This window comes from Oreochromis aureus, linkage group 11, assembly GCF_013358895.1.
Source record: "Oreochromis aureus strain Israel breed Guangdong linkage group 11, ZZ_aureus, whole genome shotgun sequence".
In the NCBI taxonomy this organism is placed as follows: domain Eukaryota; kingdom Metazoa; phylum Chordata; class Actinopteri; order Cichliformes; family Cichlidae; genus Oreochromis; species Oreochromis aureus.
In genome coordinates this window covers 14,193,362-14,214,056 of record NC_052952.1, presented here as the reverse complement: position 1 = coordinate 14,214,056, position 20,695 = coordinate 14,193,362, and the positions used below count along the sequence as shown (strand labels likewise).

General features: G+C 40.8%; 1 protein-coding gene and 1 long non-coding RNA gene across 2 annotated transcripts in view; one reads left to right on the top strand and one right to left on the bottom strand.

Moving 5' to 3' along the window:
* Positions 1-20,695, bottom strand: part of me1 (malic enzyme 1, NADP(+)-dependent, cytosolic) — a 79,145-nt gene that overhangs the window by 42,421 nt on the left and 16,029 nt on the right. Inside the window, 2 exon segments of the mRNA XM_031740295.2 lie at positions 4,948-5,097; positions 9,532-9,665. Coding sequence (XP_031596155.2) covers positions 4,948-5,097; positions 9,532-9,665 — 284 coding nt within the window.
* LOC120442492 lies at positions 1,699-4,919 on the top strand. The gene is made up of 3 exons (XR_005614722.1): positions 1,699-1,911; positions 3,455-3,503; positions 4,133-4,919. It is a non-coding gene; the product is annotated as an uncharacterized LOC120442492 (long non-coding RNA).

Here is a 20,695-nt window from a genome sequence, read left to right as displayed (position 1 = left end):
GTTCCTGCTTCCACACAGAAAGTCTTTATACCTGAACGCCAGTGATTAGAACCTAATCTGCTGCTAGGGTGGTCAGTATAGAAGACACTCGTGCACATATGCACTCACACACATGGATTTATGGTGACATCAATAATCCATTATGAAGATTTCTCAAATTTCCTTTGAGTAAAAAGCAAAAACAGAAGCATTTTACACCAGATGTACCTAGAACAAATCTGAAACCTGACCTTAGAAAAAAAACCCCACCAAAATGACGGCCACGTGTCCTCAGCAGTAACACATAGAAAATTGTAAAGGTGGTGTAGTTCCTTACAGTCAAGTCCATGGAAAATGTTATTACTCATATTTGCTTGTGGTTTTTCCATATGACACAAAGGACGTGTTCATTAAACTAAGATGTCCACTTTTTGCTCTATAACGGTACAGAGAAAAGACAAAACAGGAGAGGGGCTGGAGGAAAACAGGAGAAAGAAGAGTTCATTCAAAGGCTGTTTAAAACAAGCACAGCCCATGTTACCATAAGTCTGTCCAGGGGATGGATAGTATGCCTTTGCAGCTTGTAGACTGAGGAACACCCTTAATTTGATGTCAGCTGTGTTGGCATCAAGGTTAAATGCCAAACCTGCATGACAAGCTGCCCAGGGGCCATGTCACCATACAGTTTCACAAGTTCAAAATCTCACCCAGCTTTTTGCTCTATAATGGTACAGAGAAAAGACAAACAGGCCAGACACTCTGGAGGAAAACAGTGAGTGAGAAGTTTCATTCAAAGATTTGTTTAAAATGGCTTAAACACATGAGCTATAGTTTGTCAGGTGACTGAGGCATAATGTGAACTTTGGCAACAGATTTGTGACTTTCACTGGTTTATCACCAACAGATTGCATATAATTGCCAACCGGACCCCACTCAATCGCAAACTGATAGCACACAGATACCAGACTCCATCTTAATGTCATTTTATTGCCATCTCCAAATCCTAGTTGCTTTAAAGACAGCAACTACCCACAAATTGTCCCAGATCTGGTCTCCTGTCTTAAAAGCAACTTTTTCAAGGGCAACAATAGTGCGTGTGTGTTGGGAGTAAGATTTGGTCCCAAAGTCTTCAACTACATTTTTAGAGCTTGACTTTTATTAGTTGTGTGACAGCAAGGCATAATTGTAAGTTCTGGCAAACCTTTTTTCCCCCTCTTGTTGACATAGTAGTTCCTCAGTGCAACATGTGTTCATATTTGAATTTTGTGTGATCTGCACAGGGACATGTGTCACCCAAGTTTCTCCAAAAGGCATCACTTCTCCTCACCAGCAGTTTTTCAGGGAATTTATATGAACCACAGATTACATGAGATCATCATGCAATATGACCACCTGCAGCTGTTAAGATTTTTTTTTAAAAAGCTCATTGGAATAGCAAATGCTATTCACTTATTTAACCTGTGCTGAAGGACTTCTATAAAACTACAGACATTAGTTTTATAGAAGCCCTTCAGTTCTTCAAGTCTTTCAGTCAGCATGGGATTTAAAATGCAGTAATCTAGACATTATTGTTCTTTTCTCAGGCTATGTCAGTACAGAGCAGCAACCTGGCTGAAAATCCAAATCTATTAGAGCCTCTTAAAGGCAGTCGGATTTGTCCCCGGTGTATTCTGCTAACCGACCCACTGATGCGCATTCAAAGAGGCCAAGCTCCCAACCCCGGAGGCTCTGGCAGCACGTTCTGGCTCACTCTGCTCTGAGACAGAGGGAGTGTATAAAATGACTCCTCCAGGCAGCTCAGTGTGAGAAGAAGGCAAGCATGCTAGGAATATTTTCCAAATAGTTTTGCAAGGATGGGGAAACAGCAAGATGTTGGATAATGTTATGTGCTTGGGAGAATTTTGGTTTCCAAGCACCTTAAATGTACCAGAGGTAAGTGTTTAAAATAAAACTGTTTGGACACAATTTGGAAAACTGCGGTTTCACAGCTCATCCAAAGAATCCAAGAGTTTGTATGAAATCATGACTCAATAAACCAAAATTCTGCCGCTGCTGCAGACCAGATTCCTGATAGCAGGGAATACTGGTAGATCCCCATTGCTACTTGGTATCTTTAAAATATACAATACCCTTCTGACATCATTCTTTGATTTCTAAGGTTATTATTGTGTTTCAGTTTAGGTCAGTTCTGTTAGTACACTACATATGTAGCTATGCAGAATAAGACTTTTTGAAAGGTTAGTGTTATCTTAGAGTGAGTGGATCCATAGCACAGTGTTTTACACAGTCACCTAACAAGTTAAAGCACTCTGGTCTGGGAGATTTAACTCTCTTTGGGGTTATGTCAGTGAGGGTATCTGTGGTAATCTCCTGAATGAAGTTTGTGGAGTTACCCTTTGTAACTTTGGAGTAGCTGGGAGATTTTCCAAGTCTCTTGACTGTAACTGTTGTGGTAGCTGCTGCAGCGTGAATATCAGCTGTACATGTTGTGCTTCTGACCACACATAAAACTAGACTGTTCTACAATAAAGGTGACAATTTAACACACATAACAATTCTAGGATAAATGTAATATGTGGTTTCAAGTGCAATCAGGCACTGTTAGCTAGGTAGCTTTTATTGGCACAACCATTGGTGTAGACAACATATCCTCATTTTACTTCCAACTGCACAGCCAAGATGGCAACCTTTGAAAGTGAGCAATGTACAGCAAATAACTATTATGAGTACTCAAACCAAGTACTTCTGGAGCACTTGGTGTGGCTGTAGTTGACGGTGAGAACACATCTCTCCATCGGACAAAGCATGTGTAAGTATGGAGGAAGTAATGTAAGAGCAGTGTAAGTTTTACCATTCTATCAGGCTAACTGTCTAACTCCAGCTTCTTTGTTAAACTATTTTAGTAGTCACCTTTAGTTAACCCTGTTAGTTTTTTTGGTGATATCAAACCCCAACCCTATGTTTTGGAGACAAGAAAGTCTGTTTTGGAAATATGCAAATAGTTTTTGTGTGTCAGTTAGAATGATGGCATTTTCACCCATGATGGTCTAGACTTGGGATAACATTTTTTTCTAAATGTAGTGTTCCTAAGATTAAGGTCATCATTGATGAAGATTCAGAGGTGTATATTTTTTACAGCTCCTGACAGTAGTTTACTAACATAGAGTAGGTTTATGCCTATATTTAGGATTACATGAATCCTATTAATTCTTTCACCTTAAAGTGACCAGTTGATATCATTTATGACCCGAGGTCCATATTTACATGTGCCACTGTGATATTTTAAAATTGCAAAGATGTTTCCAGCCATGCATTTGTTAATCTAATTCCAGATGTTTTCATACTTCTTGTGATTGGACCGTTGGTGTGATGGGGTTGTTGATGACTCAAGAATTACACATATGTTTTGTACGTTACAGATTTGGATTTTATTGTAATTTTCTACTTCTAACTGTTGCCTTGTAATGTTTTGCAGTGAACCATGGCTAACAAATACAGAGCACAAGATTTGGAGCTGCAGAGAGGTAGCTACTTAATGCCCAAATTAGCAACAATGAAAATAGTTAAACTGATGGAAAGGAGTCAATTAAGTCAATTTGTTTGGCTTAAAAATGACTGAAATCATGAAAAACAGAACAATTATAACATGTGTTGTAAGAATGGCTAGAGCTTTGATAAACACAAATAAAGCCATTGAGAAGCATTCTAGTAGAAAATATAAACTGTCATAAATGACTCCACTCCTGTCATTTTAGTAGCTAAAATTGCTTGGTTGCTTGAGGCTGAACAGAGTCAATAATTATAGTTCCAGTTAAGTGAGGTTAAGGGCCCATGGAGGACAGGTAAATGGTGGCCTTTTTCAGTGGGAAGCAAACAGAGCACTTGTAACCACCTGAAAAAGGTTAAATGCAAGGAGGAGGATCCAAGAAAAACAGAACAAGAGTGAAAGCAGTATCAGCTCAATATCTAGTAGTAGCTGCTCAGGGAATTTATTTGTCAGATAGTGAGAGACTTGGACCAGATGAACCTAGGTGAAAGAAAACAGATACAATCAGAGAAATATGTGTGTGTGTGTGTGTGTGTGTGTGTGTGTGTGTGTGTGTGTGTGTGTGTGTGTGTGTGTGTGTGTGTGTGTGTGTGTGTGTGTTTACAGTAGAGGAGAAAGGCAAACCTGTGAATGTCTGTCTGCAAGGAGCAGAGCCAGATCCAGTCAAGGTAAATGGTGGACTGATTTCAACAGCTTACTGCGGTTTTGCCTCGAGCTGAGCGGTCCAACCAAACTACAACTTTAAGGCCTACCGCAACTTCCAAGTTTCTTTCAGATTTTATAGCATCAAAGAGTCCAGTTCCAACATAGCATACACATAGGTTAAGAGTCTTTGAGCTTCTGGTTTCGTTACAGTACAACCAGTCATTTGGTGGCACACATGCTTGAAGACTTATATGGCTTTTAGCCTTGGGTGAAATAATGATCTACACAACTGATTAAATCCCAGATTGTCCTATCCAAAAAGATTATTGTTGCTGCCTGTCAACTTTTTTAGCATATTGTCTCTCCAGTGAATCTCTCATCCTTTTTGAACACCATAATCTATCTGCCATGTGCGTTTAGATTGCATTTTGCCTTTATCCTTATACCATCAGTCTATGGTATGTTACTAGCTGACACCTGTGACCAGGCACTTCTTTTCAGTGGGACTCGGTGTGTAAAAGGGCAGGATGAAGCAGTGAAATATAGATGCCACACAGCCAGCAGTAAGAGAAAGACAGAAAGAAATGCTGGCTGATACTGAGCACAACAACCAGTACCATAAAACACTTAATAACCGAAGTGTTAAAAGACCAACTGAGGGATAACAACATTGCCTGAAATAAACTGATAATAAATGTAATGTTAAGTGGGTTTATTGGTTTAGGAATGTACCGTTTCACAATATAAGAGGAAGAAAAACACTGAAAGTGACTCACCTAGGCCTTCGGAATATGAGGCTATACTGCTGGCAGGCCAGACCCACAGTGGGGGTGTAAATGATGGGCATAAACCTTTCGATGTCTGACAACAGCACCCGATAGAAGAGCTTCTCATTGCGGTCCTGGAGCCCCATTAGGAACACATATCTGGGAGTGACAGAGAAGAAAAGAGAGCATGTTAATCTTAAGCAACTTGACAAATGGTACCTGCTAACCTAAGCTTATTGAAGTCAGATGTTAAATCCTGGATGTTTGCAAGAGACTATCAAGGAGACTGAGGGATGAGAGTACACTGTGTTCACATGGCTGCAACAGTGAACAAACCAGGGAGATTAAAGGAACTGAAGCTACTGAAAAAAATGAGAAAGAAGGAAAAGAAGAGAAGTATTCCCCCTAAAACCTGATTTGCGAAGACAGTTCTTACTTGTGTTCCAAATGACTGAAACAAATAAAGAGAATAAAAATAGTTCTCAGATAACCTACACAAGCTTTTGACTGTGATTGTAGATTTACTGGGAACTGAAGGTTTGCATTTGAACCAAATTAAGCAGAGCATGCCTGAAAGGGCTCTACTCCTAATCACAGAAGTTTCCATGAAGTCAAGAGCACAAGGCTGCCTCTTGTTGAGACGATAAAAAGAATGCACGGCCTTTCTGCTATAGGTTAGGCCACAGCACCTGCACAATGCACGGTGCTGACAGCTGCTCTTGAAGAGATGTGTTTTCATATTGAGCCCAAATATAACCATAGAACGGCTTGCTTTTGCAGTATCATATAATTAAAAAAGTTCAATTAATTTAGCCTTCAATCTGTTATTTACTGAAGACTCAAAGACAGTATGTATCGGTTTCCTACAGTAAGAACCAAAATGATGAAACTGTGTCCATGACACCTGAGCAAACATGATCTGCTGAGGTGAACCAAAAACTACAGGAAAAAAGCTGCCCTTGAGGTTTTTGGGGGTTTTTGCTCAGTGGATTTGTTTCAGGTGAAATGCCAGATCCAAAACTTCAAAATTCACAGCACTAAAAAAGAGAGTGGAAAATGTTACTCTGGGGCTCTTTGTCTGGCCAGAGTGGCATGATGAAAGCTTGTCTCTGTTGCTGAAACACTAGAAAGAGAGTCTGTCTTTTTAAGAAGGAAATGGTGACAAAACAGTTGTGAATGGTTTGTTCTAGTCTACACTAAATGGCAAGCTCTAGGGCTGAAAAATGAAGAGAACTTGGAAGTGCCAAAAGCTGCAATTCCAAAAGAGCTGATTCCAACAGACTTTCATGTAAAAGCTCACAGATTTGAAACAGAAATTCCTCCATGAATAGTGACAGTTTCTGTAAGACAGTGATTCACCTGCAAAATGACTTTCTGCTCAGCAGACTGATTGAAACATTGGCAATTTGTCTGCATTTATAAATTAGACTGCAAAATATAATTTGCAACCTTTCACCAATCTGCTTGAGAATGACTGCAGTCTGTCCAATTTGACCTTGACTAACTGAAGACAGGTTGCTTCCCACCAGGCGACTTGCTTTATCGCCTTGCAATTTAAAGCAAGTCACCCACAGGCTGAGGGTGTTGCATGATGGGTGACCGGTTGGTACCCAGAGGTTACCAACTGCAATTCATTAATTGGCAGGTGTGCTGACACAGTCTATGGTCTACACTTAAAAGACACTGAAATGATGGTGTTGTGTTTAGTATGTTGCTTTGTTTTTGTTTGTTTTGTTTTTTTTGCTTGTCTTCTCTTCTTTTTCTCTCAACAGGTGATCCAGGAGATTTTTTTTTTTTTCTTTCTCTTTGTCTTTGTAAGTGCCCTTTCTCACTGTCTCTTTTCCTTCTGTTTTCTTTTCCTTCCTCTCTTTCTTTCTCCCCTATCCCCCAGTCATGTCTGTCCCATCTGTAACAACTGAAAATAAAATAAATAATAACAACAAAGTTTGATCAAATGGACCACAATGCCATGATGATCCATTTGGCAGAATAAATCCATTTGGTATCCTTGTTGGTCTTCAGACAACAATTCTGACGGCTAAAGAACCAAATGGGACAGACAAAAAAAAAAAAAAAAAAAAGACACTGAAATTTCTTTATACTCATATAAAAGGAAGGACAGAATATATTCATAGCCATTAGTAATGTCATTTGCTGATAACATGTGAATATTAATTTTTACCTTCAAAAGTTGCTATGGAACAGTACAGAACCCACATCAGTGCCAGGGGGGAAAGTAGAGAGTAGATTATGGACTTGTTAAAAAAGGAAATTAAAAGATTAACTTTTAAAAGAAAATTTAAGCAAGGGCTGAGATTAAAGCTATCTAAATTAGCTATTAGAGTTACAGAAAATCATTCACACCCATCAGGCTTTTCAGTTTCATACAAACAGCAGATAAGCTGTGTCAGACATATGAATTTCCCTCTGGAGTCAATAAAGTTATTATTATTCTTTTCTAGAAAGCTTTCTAGAAAGTGTCTGATTGGCTTCAGTTTTCAGCATAACAAACCCACTGGCCCTGCAATAAGAGCATACCTGGGTAGAAAAAACACACACATAGTGGAGCACTGTCAGTCATGGATGAGCCTCCCCAGAGCCTGGAGCTCAACATTATTAAAGCAGTGTTGGATCTTGAAAGCGAACAGAACAAAAAGCAGTTAATGAAGAGTTTTAAATGTCCTTCAAGAAGCCCGGTGAACTGTTCCTCAAGACTACTTAAAGAAATGACGAGAAAGCTGCCTCAGAGAGTTCAGGTGTTGAATAAAGTTCATGCAAAATATTGACTCTCAAGTTCATTAAAACTCTGCAAACTTTGCTTTTGCCTTATATACTGTATTTCCATGTATGTTGAATTGTCTGTGGAATTTAAAGAGAGGCAATAGTGAGATGTGATGATCACATTTGGTCATTTTCACAATATAATCCTTTCTTTCTTTGGTGGGCTGAGAGAAAAGTAAAAGATTTGAAAGTAAACTGATCTTCATGTGTAAAATCAACGGAGATCCCGAAACACAAAGAAGGGCACGACTGAGAAAAAAGGTGGAAACTGCGTCGACACGTGGCTTCAATTGAGCACAATAATAGACGTTTTACATTTTTCTTCAACATTTTAATGACTTCACTTGTGATTGTCACTCATCAAACCATCAAACAAAACCACACAACTAGTTACGTCTCCATATAAAATCCTAATAATTTCCTGTGGGGTGATATGGTTTGATTTGATGCTGGCAAATGTTAAGAAAAAATTCTTTCTCCATTTTTAACCTTAAAAGGGAGCACACTCCCACACCCAGGAAACAGCAATATTTACAGTACACACTGCTTTATAAAGCAGTATCCCTGCCGACTTATTGGATGCATTGTTTCCTTTAAAGTCAACCTAGTGGGGCAGCTGACTTAGGACCTCATCTATCTCTTCCTTCATCTGTCTTAGCATGAGCGATCAGCAAGCTCTGCTCAGCCTTGGCTCATTTTAAATCTGTTAATGCCTTTTAACAACATCACTGGATGTGAAGCTCCCCTTGAGCTGTACCATTTTATGTCCTGCAGTATTGTGCTTGGCAAAGCCTTTGAACATCCATTTCCAGTGTTGACGGCGCAGTCACAGCAAGCATTCAAGTCGCTCCATCATCTCAAATGGCAAACGCATGTGCTCACAGTGCCGTTTCTCTTTTTTCACAAAAATTCAAAACCAAGACAAATTCCACATGTGGGATTAAAATAGTATGGGAAGATGACATTTTGAGTTATGCTGAATAAAAAAATGAATGACAACATCTAGCGTTAAACACCAATGAAGGATTAGGAGTCACAGGACAGACTGTATGTAAACACAGCATGCTCGAGCAATGACAGGCAAATAGCAGTCTGTGATCTACGAGAGCAAAACTCATAGTTTGGAAGACGCTCAAGTCCCGGAGAGATTGTAAATGACACCGATAGGGCATGGGAATGGCAATGTCAGGCTTGTAATAACTGTTTTTATATGCTGACGCTGCACTGTTGCTATGGTGAAAAATGAGGAGGCTGTTAAGAAACTATCTACAGTAATTCCTGCTGACCCTGAATCCTGTCTCACAAGCATTATAGTGACAGCTTACTAGAGCAAGGGGCAGCTTCACAAACACATATTATTCAGCGCTCTGCAGATAATTCAAAACAGTAAACCAGATGATGACTTTGACTAATCAAAGAGCTCGAACTGAAATGGCACTTTCATTGCACAATGGTAACAGCATTGAGTTTAATAAAGCATGTAAAACTGTCTGCACTTTTCATTTGGACCTCATGGAGGGTATGACAACAAGAAGTGGTGGAAGGAGAGATGGGGAGAATAGCGTGCAGGTTTTTTAGGTAACATCTATGGCGTTAGGAGATGGATGTGGACTTTAGAGGGGCGGATCACTAATCCCTTTCGTGTCTTGAAGGCTTCCAGATGTGGAACTCTCTGTGTGCACTAGGAGGATTAGTTGAAATTCAACCCTTCATGGGCTGCTGATTCGAAGCTGATAGAAGATAAGGTGGGTAAGTCATTGTAGATTGACTGTGAAGAGATTCCCCATCTGTGTTAGACTGGGCCAGTCTCACCTGTCCAGGTCATCTCTCTTCATGTCATAGTTCTTGAGCACTCGCAGCAGCTGCATGTCCTGACTGGCGAAGCAGGGAGGCAGCAGGCCGTGGATCCCCACCTGGAGACGCTCCTCCAGGGAGAAAGCCATGCCCTACAAACACACAGGCACAAAATAAACACACAATCAAACTCCACTGTCTGCCATCATAATAACACGCACATGACCTTCAGACTGGGTGAAACCACTGACTGTGAAATCTGTTATTTAATATCTGCTACAGAGGATGAGGGAGTTGTCTTTGCAACTAATTTTGAGTCAAAATTTGTGGCCAGTGAAGTCAGGTCTGTAGTAAACTTAAAGGAGGATAGAGTCCCAACATATCTGGTATAGTAAGCATACAGGAATGCAAAAGTCTGTTTTACTGAGCTCTTAGTATCTGACTCACCGTTAATAGCAGGTAGGGTTGACACAGCACTGTGGAATTTTCTTAATGAACCATAAGAACCTTTTAGACACACACACACACACACACACACACACACACACACACACACACACACACACACACACGCATCAGTCTGAGTGCATCCCTATGTGTCAGCTTCATGTCTGACTCAGCTCCTCTGTCACTTTTCAGTACCCTTAGCAACTTTCACTTATCAGTCACTGTGCGTGTCTGTTACACTGTTACTGTTGACCCTAAACAGCAATAATGTGTATATAAAAACATTTTATGCCATGGTCTCTGTTTCTAGTTTTGGATTAAGATATGTAGCTATGATCCGTGATGGCAGTTCCTAATCCAAAAGAGAGCTCACTCTGGGGAAACTGTGTGTATAAGGTGGAGGCAGCATTCTGCAGCACCATAAAACTGAAATGGATTACATTTGAAACAGCACATGAGTGTAGATCGATTGGTTCAACCTTAATTGCTTTTTTTAAATGATAGAATTATCTGTGTTTTTCTGCATGTCCTGCGATTAAAGCAGCACTAATCATCATGGTTTGTGTTGCAATAATGCTGTGAAATGTGAATAAATGAATATTTTATGGAAGACATTCACCACTTATTTGTGTTAAGGTGGGTTAAACTTGTCCTCAGCACCAGCTGACTGCTTGCTCTCAGACGGGCTCCTCCCTCTCAGATATGCCTCTGCTAACTCACATTCTGGTGTGATGTCAACATTTACCGACAAAGCCACATACATAACGGGGCTCAGGCTAATAACCTGTTTCAACTTTGACCTCTGCTTTGGCTTTTATGTTGCTCACCCCCTGACCCCCTGACCTGAACTGGAATACTGAAAAACATGCATGAGTGGAGCATACAAAGAAGAGACTGTGATCACACTCAGGAGGAGTAATGCATCTTAAAGTGACAGTAGAAAGAGGTGGGGTACTTTGGATACTTCAGCTCCTCTGAAAGGATGGCTGTCCCCAAAAAACCAATAACAAGCATCAAGCCCATGTTTAAGACTGGAACAGGTTTGACTATTCTCTGCAAGTGAGGCATGATGCGTCAAGCATTTTCAATCCATTAAAGTGCAGCGACCCGGTGAAACCTCAGCTTCAGCACGCCAGCTACTGTTGCTGACTAGTAAGACAGAAGCGAAGCCCGGCTGTAAACGTCCCTGTGCTGTTTCCATCCTCAGGCCACCAACCATTTACATGCAACCCTGCCAAACCTCTGGCACATTTATGTTTCTGGTTGTGTTAAAATGGTTCTGAAGTTGTAAAAAAAAAAAGGCACTTGATCACAGGACCCGCTGCTAAAGAAAAGCAGCAAAGCATGTGACACAGAATAATAAAATTCTGCAATTTTGACGTCACGCGAGCCAACAGTGTTGACCACAGACACCCTTCAACTTAGCTTCGCATTATTTGAATAAAAAAGCAGATGGTTTCCAAACTGTTGGTTTTAGATTTAATCTAACTGATTCTGGGTAATGAAGCGAAAGAAACAAGCAAAAACACGCCATTGCCCTTTTTGGTGGGAGATCTGAAAGAAAAGGATTTTGTGTTTTCTTAATTATTTACAAGCAAGCAGGAATTACTGTATGTCGCTACATAAGTTTACAGCATGTAAACATGAAGTCTCATAAATCTGTTTTCTTTTTTTTTAGTGACAGTACTAAATCTAAACTTGACTCAGGGAAAACAAGGCATCAGTCATTTGAGATACTGAAATATGCACCCCGATCCGTCCGTCGTTAGCCGAGGCTCTGTGTAGCCTGTACTTAACGGACCTCAAAAGGACAGAAGCAGCTCTGAATTACAACCTTCCCCAATTATCAAAAGAGATTTTCTATTTTTTAGAGTGCCAGCTGTTTTCATCAGACTCTATGTGAGTTTGGAGCAGCAGCTGGACATGTCTGCAGCAGCAGACTATGCGAGAGTCTTAAAATACACACGGCAAAATGAGCTTAATATGAGCCTATAAAATCAGATTCCTCACAATGTTCCTCCATTAGCTGAGATCCACTGGCTGCAGCACACACTGGTGTCCTCTGGGGACTGGCTGCTTTAGACACAACTCACATTTGCACACTAAAGTTAAAAAACACTCATACACACACCCACATAAACAGACAAACGGGAGCCTTTAATTAGCCAAAACACGCTTTATTTGCGCTGACTTACACTTCCTTTGGGAGAACTGGTTTTCTTGCACAGATTAACTGAGCAGATTTGCACACATGTAGCTCTATAATTAGCCTGCCCATTTGTGCGCTTGTGTCCTACTTTCACAGTGCTTTCACAGCTCTCAGACTCATTAGATTTCACTTTCACTCACACTGTCAGATTGTATGTGCAGCAGGGTTTTAAAACAGCATTTGCATGCTAACTGAGTGCTGTTTTTGGCTGCTTAATGACTCAAATCAAACACGCCCACAACTTGTCCTGACTGAGGACATTTCTGCTGTTGTTCATTTCAGGTTATTTACGATACGCATGTTCTATTTTTAACTCATTTTACAACAGATACACATCAGTCATGAGACTGTACTTTAAAGAGCCAACATATTAGCGCACTTAAACCCAGCGGCACTTATTTTTGGTACTTCAAAGAACTTTTTTTACATGCTAAAGTAAGCTGATTGTTCCTTTAGTACGAGCAATGCTAACCACTATGGACATTAATAAAGGATGCATTCCGTTCCTGCATGCACTTCCAATGTTACAAAGTAACTGAGATCAGTTGTGCTTATAGTCTTGTGTTGAATCTGGTACATGTATCTCCACTGAACTGCAGCTGTCGATGGCTGCCAGCTAGCTCATAATGGGCATACTTAATCCAGTTCAATTCATTTGAGTTTTATTTATATCACAGAGCCTAAAATAATACAGAGAAAAGCCCCAATAATAGAACAGTCACCTATGAGCCAACACTTGGCAACAGTGGGAAGGAAAACTCCCTTTTAACAGGAAGAAACCTATAGCAGAACCAGGCTCACGGAGGGATAGGATAAATGTTTGCCTTACTCTGCTCTGCTGCCTTGGTGAGCTTTGCAAAGCAGCACATGAACCAGTTGTCCACCTACTGGAAGACTACTTCAGCACGGATCTGGCTGAAACAGCAGTTGCTACATCTCGTCTAGTCAGCAGACAGGGAAACAAGAGACAGAGATATAAAAGTGTGGAAGGAAACTTTGCAGTCAGGTGTGCATGACGTACTTTACTAAGGTGGATAATAAAATTAAATATAAAAAAGTAGGTCATCAAATATAATTTTCAAGTGAGATAAAAATTCTGCTTACTTGAATATTTAAGGAAGGAGGATGGCTCATGGCTCAGAGAATGCCATCCAGGCAGAAAAATGCAGGGATCATGCATACACTAACTGGACTGGTTCTTATATAGCACTTTTCTACTGTACCTGAGCACTCAAAGCACCTTATACAACAAAAATGTAAAAAAAAACTCCCTGCTGGTGATGTTTTACTTCCTCCCATGCAATGTGTCAGGAGAATGTTTTATGAGACAGATTTTTTTATTGCCAGGAATCATTTTTGTTCATATTCAAAAGTATGCGCCTTTTGAGCCTGGTGCGAAGTTGCTCTGCAAGTGAACTCTGTGACCTGAGAGACATCAGTGTTGGACATGTTTCTTTAAGTAGAGAATCACATAACTTCTTAATCTGTTTGCTTTAGGTCTCAGGGTCTAAAGAGAAAAGGACAGAAAAAGAAAAATACACCAGAAAAAAGCAAATATTGAATTTACACTGTACAATATATCACAGCTCTTGCCCAGTGCCACGCTTCATTAAGAATAATTACCGACACGGTTCAGAGGCTACCAGTGTCACATGTGAAACGGATACCATCCACTGAGTCTGGCCTTAAATGACCAATTAACATCCCTGACAAAGGATCGAGCAGCTCAGCAGTCCAGAGGGGGAAACACTGTGCTCCAGAATCATTTCATGATTAAAGATAAAACCTAGTGGCCGGGTCAGACCTAGCCACTTGGGACGACAGAAGAAGAGCGCAGGGGTGGGGTGCATAAGATGGCTTTATGGCAAGAAAGATTAGCAGTGCATGGTTCAGAGAGTTTGGCAGGGCAAAGCGTGGGAACCACTAACACCAGATTTGACATCTTTTTGACTTATGACTTGAATATTGACTCTGCACCGCCCATGTTGTTAGCATGTAAAAAGAACTGCCAATCTCTTAGGTCCTGGCGTCTTGTTTGTCTTTCCCTCAACATGCTTGTCGATCGACCTAATAATGTATAAAGAAGACCATTCTCTCAACACGAGCCAGGGTAAATACATTTAAGGAATGGTGGCCTGAGCTTTCATCTAACAGCTGAAAAGTTAAGACAGCTGCACATGGAGAAAAATGTGGACCATTGCTCTCCTTTATTCCAACAGAAAGTTAGCAGAAGAATTCCAACCTGTCACTCACATATATAGCTCTGTTAATTATGTAAGAAAGTCTCAAACTAAATGAAGCAGCATGCTAACAAAAGAATCGCATACTCTTAATAGAACAAATATCAACATTTGTCTTCACTATATTTTCTTGGTTTATATTCTTTAAAACGAAAGTACACTGACAAACGTAGACACTTGTGTATACACACAAACCATCTCTATGTTTGTTTGTGTAAACACAGGTTTCTGAGTTTCACTGCTGCACTCTGTTTCTCTTGTTCGGGAGCCCTAAACTGGGCTGGGCGGGATAAACCCTAGAAAGCTTCCACATGGCCTTAACCACATCTGAAGTGCCCGCACCCTGTGCCAACACATGTGATGCCCGCAGCCTCATGTTCCAGAAGCCGCAGTAGCAACCTTAACCTGTAATCTACCCACTGGGCAGTGCCAGCTCTTAACCTTGGACTGGTGCCATGCCCACCCCTAAACACTCAGTGGAGAGAGGAAACATCTAATTAGATGCCAGAAGGCTAAACAACAGAGATGAAAGTACAAGTCCTTTGAAGCTGATAAAATGCCTTTCTGTTCTTCCTATGGAGTTCAAAGGGTGGGTTTGGTGCAACTTTTCAGCATGAAGATTTACAAACCTAAACATTCTGCTGTCTCAGCCTTTTAATTTCCTTCGGCCACTACCACACAGAGTTCAGTCTAACATTGAGCTTGTAAGGTTGACAGTAAAGCCACTCCCTTCAATACAGCCTTCAAGTATTCCTTCATGTAGAAATTCTTTAATGTCACGAGAGGAGAGGGCTTCTTATCACAACAATAACACGGTCCAGAAACACTTTCTCACACTGATATTTCACTGTGAAAAGCATGCAGTGAATGCTGTATGTTGGAATTTCCTGCACACGATGACAAATTACAAACATGAGTGAAACAAGTATATGATTGTCATGCATTCAATGCAGTGTGATATGAAACAACTGTTTCCACATGGGGCTGATAAAAGGGCTGTATCTGCTGGGACAGGCGAAGCATTTTGAAGCTTAACAGAGTCATCAAGGATAACTTGATTTGAACTAACGTATATTCCGAGGTATAAACAGACATCAGATCCAGTTATGTTATGCAAAGAAACAATGTAATATAATTAATAATGTAAATGTAATGTTGTAGTTCATTTTGGGGAAACTGAGCTCTGGCTGCTGAAATGAACAGAACATAACAAATCAAAACCTTCCATCACATCCACCAAGTCAGATAATCATGTAGGAATTGAGCTCTGTATTATCTAACTGTAATGTGAGCTGAAAAACCAAGCCCACAGAGGAAGCAACCCAAAAAACAACATCAGAAAAAAACAACGAAAAAACAATTCTCCCTCCTGACATCTGGACAAGTGGGAGACATTTTAACTCTCTTATTTAACTTGCATTACAGGTTAAAGGTGCATTAATGTGACTGCTTGAGTAACAGGTTAGTGCCACCAGCTCTTTCCCATATTTCAGTGTAGCGGAACACAATCTCACAACCATGTCTGTGGTGTTATTGTTTTTAGTGGCATTTTTGTCAAATATGAAGCTGTCAGGCTGGAGAAAAAGAGGAAGACCACAGAGAAGATTCACGGATGTAGTGAAAGATGACATGCAGAGGATTGGTGTGTCAGAAGAGGATGCTAGGGACAGGCTGAGACGGAGGCTGATGATCTGCTGTAGCGAGTACCGACACCTAAAAGAAGCAGCCAAAAGAAGGAGTGACAGGTACTGAAATTGCAGATACAAGCGGTGGAAATGAGCTTTCTCGAGAGGGTGCCAGGGTTTTCCCTTAGAGATGGGATGAGTAGTGCATTCATTTCGGAGGGACTCAGAGTAGAGGCAGCTGAGGTGGTTCAACACCAAGGATGTCTCCTGGCTGCCTCCCAGGTGAGGTATTCTGAGCATGTGCTACCGGGAGAAGGCCCCAAGGTAGATACTGGAGAGATGCTCCCATGACCCAGCTCCAGATAAACAGCAGAAAATAAATGAATGGATGTCTGATCTATAGCATACTAAAGTACAAATATCTGTGGAATATGCACATGTGACTGTAAAACAAACACATAAATATACTTATAGTGAAGGTAAAAAAATATTATTTTCCATCACCTTTCCTTACCATCCTCATTTTTCTTTCTTTTGTATCAAAAATAAGGCTTGTAGTTTTACTGTAAGACTGCATAACTGGTCTATGTGGGCAATTTTGTCAATGTGCTGACAAACAAAAACTAAAAATTACACCTCAATACTCCCTCAGAAAACTTCAGAATTATGTAATTGCACACAAAGACACATTGAATCAACTTCAATGTGTCTTTTCAGATAAGAAAAAAGGGAATGGGCTGCATTTAATATCAAAGATGCACATTTTATTTTTAAATAACAGTTTCATTTTTCTCCATTTCTTACTGTGCTCCCTGAGCTTCAATGTTTCTCCTGCAGAGACAGGCCCTATTGAGAGTGACCAGAGCTTAACACGAAACGGAGGCCTTTCCCCATTGAGCCTCTCTCAACCACAATCACAGATCAGACAGGGGGACAAAAGCCCACAGGCCTTCGACAGGGACAGGGCTCAAATGTTTGGCACTGAGATAAGACCTGGCAGAGATGTGTGTGGTCACAGAGCACTTCTCTATTCAGGGCTGTGTGGGAGAGGGAGTGCTTTCTTTTCATAAAAGGGAGAGCCAAGGCAATACACAACATGGCCTTCATGTAAAACATGTTTATCACTTAAACTGCTGGATGAAGGTGGTGTACAGTGATAGACATCTTAACTCCACTTCCTCTCATCCATCTGTTGCATCCTAATGCACATTTTTTTCTGTCTTTTTTAAAAATGTTTTTCTTGCTGTTGCACCTAATGATTCAGCAGTGTTTATGAGAGATGCAAATATAGAGTGAAAAAAAAAATGGGGCAGAAAAGGGTTTGTACATAATAACAGGTAAACCACATCATATACACTGTAAAGCTATAAAAGCAAAGAGGTTTATGAGGTGTTAATGCATGTCTTTAAAAGAAAACTGAGTCAAAGTAAGCTTGATTTGCAAGCCATAAGTACAGTAAGTCTCTAATCTGAGGCTAGGGCCGGGAATCAAGTAATCTTTTAATTCCATGGATTCAGGATCCTCAAAGGTTTGATGTTTTGGCACTGTTTGACCCGTTAATAAAATAAATACTGGAGCTATTTTAAACATGTCAATAACATTTCATTTGCCACAAGTCATTGAAAAGTAGAGTTTTAAATCCTTTTAAAAGACTCTCTGTCTCCTAGTCAGCTGTCTCAGAGGCTACAGTGCTGTTAAAAAGTATTTGCCCCTTTCGAACTTTCTTATTTGTTACACTTAGATGGTTAAGATCACAAAATGCAGTTTTTAAATGATGATTTTATTTATCAAGGGAAAAAAGCTATCCAAACCTAACTGATCCTATTTGAATTTAGCTTTCTAAAAAATGAAATAATTAAATACTTCACAAGGGGGACAATTACTTACAATTACTTAAAAAGGGGTCAGGTAGGTTTGGATAGCTTTTGTCCTGTAATAAACAAAATCATTACTTTAAAAAAAACGCATTTTGCATTTACTCATAATAATATCAAATCGACTACTTTCAAAATTCTCTAAATTATTATTTTAATGCGAGAAAAGCATTCAATAACTTGTCTGGTTTCCTTTATAGAACTCCTTCTTTTAGAGAGTTCTGGGCTGGATGGTTTGCTTCCCTGAACCCTGTTAGCATTTTAGTGAGTGAGTGGGCGAGAGTGGTAGGATATATTTCACAACTTGGAAAGCAAAGAGCAGAAAAACTTCATCCTGGCAAAAAGGAGACACCCTTTTTAATGGCTGGCAATACAAAAGTTGACTTTGAATAGACCTGAAATAAAACTGCAGAGGGGGGTTAACATTTGCGTAACATTAAACGGGACTGTGAGAAAGTCATCTACAGCGGTTAAGTTCACCCGCACTGCTATTACACCATAGACCAGTGGATCTGGATTCACTTCGGCTGGTGATGTCAGAGCTCCTCAGACCAGCGATCTCGCTGCAGCTGACCAAACAAGGAACAGAAGACTGCTGAGGTTGTTCCCATAAACACCACCACCAGCGCCATCTACTCTACCCCTCCATTACTGCCACGTGTGCTCCCCACAATGCAGCTTAGACTCTTACAGTTAGATGTGCAGCCTACAGTAGCAAGTAGGACCTTAGTTAATTATGTCAATGTGTCTGCTAAGCCAAAAACAATGTTTCTTTTCCTTGCATAAAAAAAAAGCAAGACTGGAAGGTTTTGGGAGTTGCCTTGAAGCTTAAGAAATACCCACGTAGACATCTTCCTGAACCTGAATACAATATGTGCCCCAGACGTGCAGAGTAATCCCATTCAGACTCCAAAACACATGCAGGAGACTGGTAAATACCAAGAGTCAGCTGAAACTGAATTAGAAACTTGCTATCACGGGAAGCGTCCTGATGAGTTCATTCGGTTGGCTGACTGTGACCCGCACCGGGGGAGACTCTGGCTAACAGCTGAAGGAAAGACTTAGTCATACGCCTCCTTTTCCTCCATCACGGTTGCAGTGTTTATAAACACACACACACACACACACACACACACACACACACACACACACACACACACGCACACACAATAAAGAAATAGTGATTTTTAATGCAAATTTAAGTAAAATCATCATATCGTACAGCTTGTGGAGACAATGTGCACAGGGTTTTGTACCTACTTCACAAACATACACACCATACTCAAACCTGTCCTAAGACCCGGTTTTGAGGCACAAAAACATGAGCAGTGAGTCAGTTTAATCCCACCACAAGAGAAGAACCACACCGCATGACGTCGTCATTGTCCAGCAGCGCAGCGTGCCATCCTCTTGTTTAATCAATAGCGGCATGTATGTCTAGACGCTGTGAAAACAGCTGGTGGGGGTAAGACAGTGGATATCCCAGTGGAATGACAGATTTATCCCACAGTTATCATAGCTGGGATTAGCAGATAGAATCCAAAGATTAGAAAAACAAGGAAAAGTGACAAAAACAAGGAAAAGAGCGGGAAAAGAAAAGAACGTAGGGGGCATGGCTGCTGTTTTATGAGGTCAAAGGCACACTGCTGGGGCAGCCAGCGTTTGGCTGGTGGGGTGACTGGCTCACTGGATGTAATGGGCCAGTAGTCGCAGCTATTTAAGTCTGTGATCAGCCAGCCGACCAGGATCGTTATATAACAGCAAAGCTAACCACCACCGACACACTCAGCTCAGCCTCTCTCTGTTGCTGCCACGTAGGAAAAAAGAAAGAAATTTTATCATAAGCTGAGCTGTAAGCAGAACTGAACTCGGCAAACTTCTGCTTGTTAGTGGCAAAAGCATCCTTAGGCTGTCATGGGGCAAAGGGCGTGATACAACCTGGACAGGTCACCAGTCTATTGCAGGGCTAACACAGAGAGGCAGACAACCATTCACACTCACACTTACAGCCAATTTAGAATCATCAGTTAACCTAACCCATGCATGTGTTTGGGCTGTGGGAGGAAATGGGATAGAACACACGCAAGCATTGGGAGAAAATGCAAACACCACACAGAAGGACCCCAGCCAGCCAGTGGGTTCAAACCCAGGACCCTCTTAAGAGCACCCATGTGAGAATTTGTACAGCAAAATGAGTATGTGTGACATTGATAGAAGGCCCTTTTTATTCTCTTCATGGACAGAACTTAATTTTGATATAAAAATCCAAACTCTAGGCTCCTTTAAAAATATTAAAAACATTCCTCCTCCTCACTCATCATTTCTCTCTTACCTCCCATCTAATTCCTCTTTCGTATCTATGCATGTCTTAGAAAAAGCAAGCAGTGTGTGTGCGCGTGCATCTGTGTCTGTTTTAGAGCATGATCATCATTTAAACTCCATATGGAGTTGGCATATAAATGGTCTAGGGTTTCAGAGTTCTTTATATCCTCAGGCGAAAAATCCAAAAACCTTGGGTTAGCCGTGGCTATCCGAGTCAGCTGAGCCCGAATAGCCTCCTTCTCCTCCCCCTGGTTCCCTGCACAGGAAATAATCCAAAGTCCGCGAAGTTGCATAACACAAACCTTAAATTCAAAAAAGTCACCGAAATAAATGTCCGCTGGGTCCAACATGGTCAAGTCATTCTGTCACAGCCTGTGGGAGGCAGACTGTATGGAGTGACGAAAAAGAGCCCAAAATGCAGACACCAAGACAAGCGGAACAAAACTTGAATTAACAAAAAGCAAG